Source organism: Saccostrea cucullata, unplaced genomic scaffold, assembly GCF_032062105.1.
Source record: "Saccostrea cucullata isolate Sc308-1 unplaced genomic scaffold, CSIRO_AGI_Scuc_v1 ctg4866, whole genome shotgun sequence".
Classification (NCBI taxonomy): domain Eukaryota; kingdom Metazoa; phylum Mollusca; class Bivalvia; order Ostreida; family Ostreidae; genus Saccostrea; species Saccostrea cuccullata.
In genome coordinates, this window is record NW_026930448.1 from 8,129 (window position 1) to 19,986 (window position 11,858).

The 11,858-nt window shown below is 32.0% G+C and overlaps 1 protein-coding gene across 1 annotated transcript; it reads left to right on the forward strand.

The window, feature by feature from the left end:
- The first annotated feature begins 3,463 nt into the window (after window positions 1–3,463).
- On the forward strand, window positions 3,464–9,335 carry LOC134228609 (protein YIPF1-like). The gene is made up of 8 exons (XM_062710274.1): window positions 3,464–3,535; window positions 5,215–5,251; window positions 5,420–5,532; window positions 6,620–6,794; window positions 7,092–7,205; window positions 7,695–7,849; window positions 8,092–8,274; window positions 8,664–9,335. Exons 1-8 carry the CDS (start codon window positions 3,500–3,502, stop codon window positions 8,949–8,951), a joined length of 1,101 nt encoding a protein of 366 aa, XP_062566258.1. The 5' UTR covers window positions 3,464–3,499; the 3' UTR covers window positions 8,952–9,335.
- The last annotated feature ends 2,523 nt before the right edge of the window (window positions 9,336–11,858 follow it).

Below are 11,858 nucleotides of genomic sequence, written 5' to 3' on the forward strand. Positions count from 1 at the left end.
ACACCAGACACAAAGACAGACGCAGAAGATTGACATGCATATTAGGCCTCTTTATAGCTCCTGACCTTTCGCTCGGTAGGCAAAATTTACATTCTGATTGAAATATCAAGAAATCAATATACCTAACTTTCAAAGAGTTTTCACAGATAAAATGGAAATCTATGCAGAATAATTCACATAAAATGTTATGAAAAAAAAAAATGTTTCCATTTCATGCATGCATGCATGTTCTTAATTCCAATTATCTGTTCCTGTCTCCCTTATTTGCCTCTTGTAACTAATATTGTCAATCAGAAACTCAAGCATTTTTAAAAATATCAACCTCAGAGTACATACGATTTAAAAATTAATCCTACCTAGGATGATAATTTGCTTGCTTCTTGGCTTTTTTAGCTCACCTGAGCTGAAAGCTCAAATTGAGCATTTCTGATCACCTGTCATCCATCCATCCTTCTGTCTGTCAGTCTGTTTGTAAACTTAATTTCACTGTGGTATTTTCAGCTTTTTCTCAAGAACCATTTAGCCTATTTTAACCAAACTTTTATAGAAGTGAAGGGAATTAAATTTGTTAAAATTAAGGGTTTACATGTAGTTCCCTTATGAGATGAAGACAAAAACAAAATGAAAGCTAGTCCTTAAAGACGTACAACACACTGGGGGAGATAACTCTTGCGATTTCAATTGAACGTTTGACGTGACGTCAAATTTAACGTCAAAAATAAAGCGTCAAAACGACGAATAAAACGATTGTATATACCATGAAAGAAAATTGGGATATGGGGCTTGGCTGTGAAAACTCAATCCAAAAGTATTTTTTAATTAACCCGATTAAACTCCGTAAAAAAAGACATAAAATACCATCCCTTAATGTTTATTTCATTTCATTTCATATACAATAAATTGTATTTTTGATCAAAGCGCAGCATTTTTTTTATTCTGAAAATTTTGTTTTACATTGCCGAAATTCTCATTATGTACAATTGGCTATAAAACATTCCGATTAATGGTCTTCATTACAATTTGTGCATACACGATATAAATATTGTTTTTCTTCTTTAATTAAATAAAACAATAATAAAGAAACAAAAAACTTTTTACAATGTAAAATCGATGTTGTTCTCAGACCCTTACTGATCAAAGAGGAACAACTCTGAAAATGTAGGAGATGTTTATTTTCCTCCCTTTATTCACGGTTTTCCACAGAATCAGATACATTTACAGCAAGACCTGATAAATCCGAGAATTAAATACTATAGACCTCATATACACAATGTAAGTATAGAATTGAAAAGAATTGTTCACTTGTAGGCCTACTGAAATTATCTGCATTTATGAATATCCTACTGCAGCAAATCGTAACTTTGACTTTCTGTCAACAATGTCGGTTCGCATTTCCTCGAATCAAAACAAAACGTAGCCTATAAGATTTTAAAAAATATCAATGTGCGATTTGATATAAATTGAAATAGATGAAGAGTTTAATTATTGATATTTTGATGTTAATGTGGATTTGAAAATTTTCATTTTAACTGTAGAAGCGACGACATTGAAAGAAATGCGTACAATATCATGAGGGGTGTATATGTACATCTAATGCAAATGTCGATGTATCCCCACGGCCACATACTGTCTCGTTTGAAATAATGACATGAAAGAAACTACAATTATTCCATTTATATCACAGGAGAGTTGAACATACACCATTTTTTAATGAACAAAATTAAAGAAATAAAATTAAGAATCAACATATTCAAGTTCAGCAAAACTTGAATTCGTATCCAGGTTTCATGTGATATGGAATGCATAACGCATACGTACATGTATATGGACTAAACACTAAAATCTTTTAGTAATTTTTTCCTGATACATATAAAAAGAGTAGTCAATATTTATTCTGCATTCTTGAATTTAAAAAATAATGCATATCCGGGATTCTTGACGAAATACCAGTATATTTGCACTGTAAACGACGTTTCGTCAAACGCTAATGGTCTGCGACGCAAAAAAGAAGGGCGTGGGGGTGACAGGGGTATTCAAAAATTGCCTAAAAATCTACATTTAAATACGCTTTACATATGAGAACTTTTAAATTTTTAAGTTAATATATTTTTGAAGCAAAAGCAATATTCCAATTTAATTTTTTTAATGTGTATTTGTAGATTCTTATATCAAAGTGATCGACCCCCGTCTGAAAGACGCGCGGGAACGTGATTTATTGAGAAAGGGGGAGGGGGTAATTTTCCGCTATTAAATCAAAACTGGTCGTATAAAAATTATACAAAAAGTTATGAAGATTATTTTTACTACCAGCTACCTAAAGAAACTTTTTTACCAAAATTAAACGACAGGTTTTTTCACAAAAAAAATTTGAATTTGAAAAATACGCAATTTTCAAGGCCTAGAAAATTCACAGTTTTTCAGTTTAAGGTCTTTAAAAATTGTTTTGATGATATGTATATCAAAAAGATGACTATATCTTAGTGTTAAATGGTTAAAGGAATAAGGCAATAAAATTTGACATTTATATCTAACCTGTTTTTTTTGAAAATCAAGGTTTAAGTAGTTCATTGATAAAAAATTTTCATTCCTTGTAAACAACGAAAGGGGGGTAACTTTCGGAAGTTCCTGTCCAAAAACCACTCGAACGATTTTGTCCAAAATATGCATACATGCAGTAGATATAGTTATGTACTACATATACAAAAATAACGAAAATTAAACGACAGGAATTTTTTGGGGTAGGTGTGTTGTACATCCTTAAGTAGTGTAAAAAGTCTAAAATTGTTGCATCAAGGCCCTAAGTGCTAGGTTGGGGCCACAAAAGGGAATCAAAGTTTTATATTGAAATAAAATTGACAAATCTTTAAAAGTATTCTTCACATGAACCACTGAGTCACAAAAAATGAAATATATGTGAAAATGAAGCCTCATAGGGTAGTGTACTGTAGATTCTAAATTGTTCAAATCATGACATCCAGGGAATGGATAGAGCCAGACTAGGGAATCAAAAATTTACATTTAAATAGGCATATATAGGAAAATTTTCACACAAATCCTCTTCTCAAAAAACCACGTACAGGGCTGCGTTCAACAGCGTAGCTGCTACGTTATAGGAAAATACGCTCTTGAACGGAGAGCTAACCTAGCCGCTACGTATGGAGACATAAATATTTAATGCTACGTCCAAAATCCAAGATGGTTTCCTTGGTTACAAATTCGCAGCATTCAAGATTTTCACAAAAAGTGGGGTTATTTCCTATATTTAAGTGTATTAAATGTAAATTTAAATACATATTTTCGCCTAAAGTAAACTAGAAGAGCTGAAACTATATGAAATTAAGTTTTCTAATATAGTGAAGTTTCTAAATGTTCAAATCGTCATATTCATGACCTTCAGCGAAAGGTCGGAGCCCCATTCGGGAAAATCGGGTGATGAACTACTCAGGTGAGCGCTGTGGCTCGTAGGCCTCTTGTTGTTACTACTTTTACACAAACCAAAATGGCCGACGTAAACATCGACGTGGAAAGACTTGAGGTAACAAAGTTAATGACAACATACAAATCTAAGTTTGACAAAGGATTAAAAAATAATTCTACGCTTTTAACTCTGTCTGATACTTCTTGGGCATATAAAACACTTTATCAGAAGATCGTTTAAGTTCATTTACTCGAATTTCCTCTGTCTACCTTTAGAAAGAACATTGGGATTTTAAAATAAGGAAAATATTGGATTGAAAAAAAATCTTCTTGAAAATCCCGAGAACAAATCATCTTTGTTTTCGTCTGAATGACCTTTATGGTTGCCTGTTCAGTGTTTGAATAGGTTGATTACTAAACGATTTTCACAAGATCAGAGATAATGCGAACTAAACAGGTCTGGTACAATCACTAGATTTAGCTACGTAGCTTGATTTACGTACTAAGCTTTAGTTACCTACCTGAGGTAGCTTTATTTAGCTACCAAATATTTATTTATATAAAAAAGCATTTTTTCTCAGGATGTGCATAAAATGTCATTTTGATGCAGTGATAATTTTCAATTTTGAACTAACATCTGAAAACAATTCATGTAAAAATCACTCTTGAAGAATTGTCTTTTTCTGCGCAATTGAAATCAAAGTTCTGAAAGTTTTGGGGCTATGTATGACAGTTAGAACAGTTACTCCATGAATGAAATGACAAAGAAGTCCAGTTCTGGTTAATGTGATAATAGGTCGGTAATACGACAAAATTTTTATTCAGCAATTTTACATAGTTTCACAATGTGAAGTAATCGTACAAGAAATTTTGTGCTCATTATGTCATGCCTCATCGCACACAATGCAAGTAAAGGACAGTTAACCAAACAATGGAATTACATGTTTTGCTCCAAATTGTCTTTATACTGCAATGTATAAACTAACTCTGCTGTTGGATTGTTTTTTAAACCCCCATAGTATTAATATTTAATAAGTCATTTAATTGCGATTTTTTGTCTCTTTTTCATAATTAAAAAAGAAAAATTGTGAAAAGTTTCATTGAAATAGCTAAATAAAGCTACCTGAGGTAGGTAAATAAAGCTACATAGGTAATTCTACCTACGTAGCTAAATCTAGTGATTGTAGTGGACCTGCTAAATTGTGCAGTATTTTTTATTTACAATAGACCCTTTCACAATAACTGTGGTGCTACTGCTGTGCAAAATGATATATTTTGGTAAAATATGACAGAAAAGCAATTGTTTGATATATGTAATTTAATTATCTATCAACAAAAACTTTCCCAAAGTTGAAACTTTATTACGGTAATTTGCCCTGCAAAAGAGTAGTATCTTTAAAGGCTTAATGAATAAAGCCCATTGATGTGGTAAAAATTTTCATTTCAATAGAAAGTACTTATTGAGTGTCAGATGCTACATTATGACACACATGATTTTTTTTAGAAATGAAAAGTAAATATTTGTTTTAATATTTGTGGACACCACACTCTCACTGAAATGCAGATTTACATTTGCCAGTTTGATTCGCTGTTATATTTGTGAGATACATGTACCTGTTTACAGGTATTCGAATTAACATTTGGTTGCTTTTTACTTATGTAAAGAAAAAAGCGTGTCATTAAATAGCGATCAGTGTTCTAAAGAAAGCTCAATTAAACATTCCATTTCGCTTCATTGTATTTATTTTTTAAATATTCTGTCATGAATAAAATAACTTTGCTGACAATTTTTTTTAGGAACACAAGAAAATTACTGATGATTTGCAGTTTCAAGGTATCTAAAATGTATTGTAGTTGCTGAAAATAATTAGAGTACATTATTAATCATAATAAATAGTTTAATTTATAAATAATAGGTAAAGAAATCCATCTTAATATAGTAGATGAATGAATATAAACACTGATTATTGATATAATGAAAGGAACATCATTTTCCTTACAGATATTTCGCATGACCCATACATTAACGACAAGGGTAAGGTGCAGACTCACACATTCTCGGACTTCCCTCCCACAGCGGAGTCTGATGAAGACGAGGTGTATGACAAAACTCAGGTAGGAAACTCCAGTAATCCTGTTATCAACCCTATGGTCTGATGTTCGCATGGAGAGTTTAATTCAATAATACCAATTTGTTATGCCCCACTATGAATATGGCTGGGGCATATAGTGTTTGTTATGTCCATCTTCCGTCCTTCTGTCCTTTTGTCTGTCCTTCCGTCACACTTTGCATTTAGCCCTGTTCAAAGCTAAGTTTCAAAGAAACTATTCAAGATATTTTCATCAAACTTCATATGATGATAGATATTGATAAGAGTTATGCAACTGCATCAACATTTTTTGACCTTGACCTTTCCTTTGACCTTGACTTCACTTTTCTTAAATAAGTGTTTAGCTCAGTTTTAAACATACCATTTAAGATGGTGTTATCAAACTTCACATGTTGATACATACTGATGAGAGCTATTCAACTGCATCAACATTTTTGTCATTGACCTTTCCTTTGACCTTGACCTCACTTATCTTTAATTAGTGTTTCGCTCAGTTTTGAAGATACCATACAAGATATTTTTATCAAACTTCATATGCTGTTACATATTGATGAGAGCAATTCAACTGCATCAACATTTCGTCCTTGACCTTTCCTTTGACCTTGACCTCACTTATCTTTAATTAGTGTTTCGCTCAGTTTTGAAGATACCATTCAAGATATTTTTATCAAACTTCATATGCTGTTACATATTGATGAGAGCAATTCAACTGCATCAACATTTTTGACCTTGGCATTTCCTTTGACCTTGACCTCACTTAATGAAATTAGTGTCAAACTTCATATGTTGATACATACTAATGTAAGCAATTCAACTGCATCATTTTTAAAGATATTCTGATCAAATGTCGTACACTAATACAAATTTTCATGTTGCTTTACTAATATACCCTCAGCGGGGCATTCATGTTCTATGGACATATTTCTAGTTTAATTCAAATTTAATTTACTCACAGTGCAACAAATTACTTCTTATGACCTTCTTGTGAACTCTTAGAAAAACTTAATGGAATGTTTTTATACCTCAGTATATTTGAAAGTACTGGGTACTCAGTGTGATTAATATATTTACATTTTACTTGTATTTCAAAGCTGATTAAAGATGAAGTCAAACAAGGGGGTAAATCGTTCTGGACATTTGAGTATTACCAGCAGTTCTTTGACGTGGAGACGACACAGGTTTTGTACCGTATCGCCGGTTCTATGCTCCCCAGACCTGGGTCTAATTACCTACAGTCCACCATCAGACCTAATCCCGATCTGTATGGTATGTTTTAGTGTGTTCTGCATTCCATTCAAAAAATTTTATACAGTGGATCATCAGATATCAGGACGCCAGATATCCGGACGCTTCAGTATCCGGACGATTTTTCATCGGAACGGAATTTTTTAATGTTATTTTGTCTTGTTTAACAGTTTTAAAAGTGTTCTCAATAACTGTGTTTTACTGTACATACATAATGTACTGTACATTTCTTATAATATTATACTGCACTTATTTCTAGCTGAGTGCATTTATATACATGTACATGTACCATGCTTCATAGCAGTGCTACTTTTACAGGACCTTTTTGGATTTGTACAACACTTGTCTTCACAACAGCCATAGCTGGAAACCTTGCAAATTATCTCACCACAGAAGGAAAAGGATTTAAGTGGAAATATGATTTTCACAAAGGTATGTCAGTGTATCTGTATGCTTTAATGATCAAAACAACAGAGTAGAAATTTAATTCAACTTTGACTTGATAAATTACGTTTACAATAATGTAATGAATTTACTTGGTTAATATTCAGTGTAAAGTTCAAAGTTCATGTATATGCCATACAGTAAAACTCATTTAGAAGGAACACGGATAGTGCATATTATCACAGAGATATAGCGAAGTGATCTTGTATCCCCAACCACACAAATTTAACAAGTCCCTTGTATGGATATAACGGATTACGGATATAGCGAAGTGATTTCAAAGGTCCCAGTCACTTGTTATAACCGAGTTTTACTGTACAGATACTAGTTGTGATAAAAATTATTATTCTTTTGGATATTTTATTACAAGTACATGTACTGATATCATGTGATTCTTGTACAAAATATTCTTAATTACCAGTAATTACATCCTGCAAACCTCAGTAATTGTAAAAATTTACCCATATTTTTTTTCAGTAACATTTGCTGCAACAGCCATTTTCAGTTATTGGTGGGTTATTCCTGCAGCATTATTTGGTTTTCTATGGTGGAAAGGCAGCAAAGCAAATTACACATTCCTGGAGATTCTTTGTATATATGGATACTCTCTAGCCATTTATATTCCAATCTCAGTAAGAATGTTTATTAAACCTGGAATGTTTTTTGAGGACAATTCTCATTGTACAGTGGTGCAGACACCACTAAGGATAGCCCACTAACATTTTTAGAAACCTGTATTTTTGGTAGTTTCATATGAGCAGCTAAGATTCTTTTAGCACCATTTTTCCTATAGATAATAATAGATATTACAGGTGGTTGAATTTGAGTGGTTGGTGAGGAATCTTTTAGCACACATTTTTCTGTTTTGCTGTAGATATTATGGGTGGTTCCCTTTGGTTGGCTGCAGTGGACTCTGGTGCTGGTTGGAGCTGGTTTGTCGGGTGGAGTCTTGGCCCTCACTCTGTGGCCTGCATTTCGAGAGGAAACAAAGAAAACTGCCTGGCTTGTTATAATACTCATTTTATTGTGCCACACATCACTGGCTGTAGGCTTTAAGGTAACCATTGAAGATAAATTATCATGCTATAGCAGCAAGAGAAACCATGTTTGTAAATGATGTCACAGACACATGGGGGCTGCTCCCCTCCCCATTTTCGTTTTCTAAATCCATGGTTGACACACTTTTTCCCTATTTTTTATTCTAATATTACTACATGCTAGCGATAAAGTATCACTTTTGTCGCTATAAGCTGTTTTCAAATATATTGTTTTCCACTGATATATGAAAAGATATTCAGAAATATTTCGTATTGATCAACACACATCTGTGAGGATTTGCTATGATAAGTTATCATGCACTAAAGAGTTATTTACAATAAAAGTGAGCCACAAACAGCAGCAAATTAAAAAATGCTTGGATTATATCATTATTTTTTTTTATTTCAGCTCTATTTTTTCAATGCTCCTGTGCATGACGTATCAACACAGACTAGCCCAGCCCCAACATCAACAATGAAAGTCTTCACATCACCACATATACCAAACAAACTGAGTTTAAAAGTTACCAAGTCAGCAACTACTGGGAATTCACGGAAAAAGAAGCCAACAAATTTAGCAGCTCGTCCCTCTAAAAGTGTAATCCCACACTCAACTAAAGATAAAATCACAACTAAAGATAATATCAGTAATAAAAATAGAAAATCCGTAGCAAGAGAAACAACATCAAAAGGATGAGGTTAATGAAATCACAATGTTGATAATGAATTGTTCTAGAAATCCAGCTTGAGCTTTTGAGAGAGTTGTAAGGCTGAGGAGGACAAATTGTTTCTAATACTAGTATATACATGTACCATTATTGCTGATATACATGTATGTACACAAAAGTAACACACCTGTATTTATTTATTTATTGCATTATTATCAGTATTTTCAAGCATGACACTCAATGACATGCCTCATCAAGTTATTTCTAATATAAAAGAAACATTCAGTTTCTCATGAGATGGAAAGTGTTTCATTAAATTTTGACTGTTTTTTTTCTCTATTTTGTGTTCCTTTTTTCTCTCTTTCTTTGATTAAGATCTATGACTTTAAACAATAAAAGATTATTTTAAAGATTATTTTTCTTTCCTTAGAATCTCATACAATGAATGTGATATACATGTAGTTTGTCACTCTCAAAATATATAATATTGGTTATTAATTTTTGATTAAAAATTATGAAGGAAAAAACCTAATTAGTCATCCTTATACTTTTTCTGCCAAACCAATGAATAATGTATTTAGATACCTTATTTAAGGGATACCCCAATAAAGTGTCTTGGGGTTTGCGTGATAGGGACGTATGGACAACATAGGCGTCAGAACCGGAGGGGAAGGGGGGGTGCTAGGGGGGCTTAGCAAATATATACATAATATAGTAGGGATGTCAACAAATATTCGAATATTCATTCGATGAGGTGATATTCAAATATGAATTTATGATTCGAATATTCGTTTTTTAAGTATATATGCATTTAAAAGAGAGAAAAATCTGTCAAGTTAAAAAAAATCTAAGTTGTCTTGCAGCCAGACAAATAGAATCGAGCATATGATTTGATACAAAATTTAAGTACATTCCTCTTTGATTATCTTTAAGGTGTGAAGAGTGTTTCTATAAGAATCATTTGATAATTAAATTAGTGGTATAACAGTGTTCAGTAATTACAGTTAGTTTTAATTGTTGTATGGACACAGTTTCAGTTCAGTTTCAGTTTTATTGAAGTCGAGAGACATACATCTCATAGACATAACACATGTACATGTATAATAATGAAATATACATACATCTTAACACGTGCAATAATGGAATAAACATACAACGTACATGTACAAAGCATATAATATTTCTGATAATCTATAAAATTGATAAAGATGCTGTTCTTAAGGCATTCGCTAATTGCAAAAATTTTCCTAAATTACATAATTCTTTTATATTCTGTGTACTGACTCTAGCTGAAATTTGATTCAAATAAATTGAAAACGTATATTGGTTTCGGGAGTAGTAGGATTATAATAATTATTTTTTTCATCGAATGTGTTGTAATGTGGACATTTTAACACAAAATGGAATATCTTCTATGTTACCTAATTTTGACAGAGACTACATGTTATGTTATTTGAAAAGTTTTATTATATCTTCCTTGTTCAATCATTAAGTTAGCCCCCCACTTTCAGATAGTCTTCAATCTGGTAATTGTTACTCTATATTTTAGATGTATTGGTTTACATAAATAAGACTGAAGGGTAAAATTATCTACCAGGTGTTGATAAATTATGACATTTTGGTGATTTATTTTAAATCTGACATAATGTTTTGGATACAATTCTATCACACATTCTCTGATATAAAATATCAATTGTGTTACTATTTATACAATTGCTATCGAATAGTTCTACTAAACCAAGCCTATAAAATTCATTCTTAATATTTACAATCCAGTCATCATTATTTTCTAACCTTTCTTGTAGAAATGCTTGAAGAAAATTGTCACTATTTCTTAATTTTAACCAGTATTTAAAGATTTTCTTTTTCAAAGACCAATTCAAGAGGCAATTTACCTAATTCACAATATACCATACTGTTATGTCTTCTCTCTTTGTGTTCTTTTAAAAACTTGAACCTCGCCCATAATTTTTGTTTAGACACAGCTATGGCCTTCATATTTCACATTTGTTTTCTTTTAACACAGACCATTGGGTACCATATAAGACCTCTGATTTGGTTTTATATTTGACCTCTTTACCTTGGACTTGTTTTGACTTAGTTTTGCAAAATCTGTTTGCGCTTTCTACTTCAAAGTACATTTCATGGCTAGAACTTTCCTTGCATACAAATATTTTTGTATTTTGTTTTTGCAAATTTACCATTTTTAATAAACAAAACCTTGACCATAACTTTTGAATATTTGGTGCTAGCGCTTTTATGTTTTATTTGAGTATTCCTTGTGGCAAGTTCTTCCACTGTTACCAACAATTCTATTTTTGATTGCAACAAGAGAGGCCTTTTGCAGGACTCTGGATGAGTTACCTTTTTGATAGCTGTAGATTTGACTTTAACCATGATACCTCCAGTAAACTGGACAGAACTTTAATGAAGCTTTTTCAGTTAGCTGTCACTGTAGCCATGATTCAGTAAATGGTTTTAAAATTTATTATATTTTTTGGTGACTTCTATTGATGGATCAATTATTTTATTATTTTACAATAAGACTCTATCCATGGTTCAGATCTGATCGAGTTGAAGTTATATTACAGACCAATGCCATTTCTTAAGTAATCCCAGCCATTAAAATGATGGATTGAATTTAATTGATCGATCATTCCATTATCTAAGCTATATAAATTTATTGCTCTCACATAAACTGTTGACCACTTACCAATAATTAGTAATTGTATTACTTTTCTGCACCAAGAAAATTTTATGTTGATACCATAGATCGTGAACATAATCAAAAGCTTTTTTATGTCAAAAAGGTTCCAATCTTCCCAGCTACATATTAATGTTTTGAAAAAGAAAACGTAGCCTATTTTGGCTATATCAATTAATATTACAGGTAGAACATCTACATTAATGTTTAATTTCACGTTTCCTGTGTTGTT

Coding starts and splice junctions, on each gene's coding strand:
- LOC134228609 (XM_062710274.1), top strand. CDS start 3,500: ATGGCCGACGTAAACATCGACGTGGAAAGACTTGAG. Junction 5,533..6,619: donor AGGTGTATGACAAAACTCAG/GTAGGAAACTCC, acceptor TGTATTTCAAAG/CTGATTAAAGATGAAGTCAA. Junction 7,850..8,091: donor CCATTTATATTCCAATCTCA/GTAAGAATGTTT, acceptor GTTTTGCTGTAG/ATATTATGGGTGGTTCCCTT.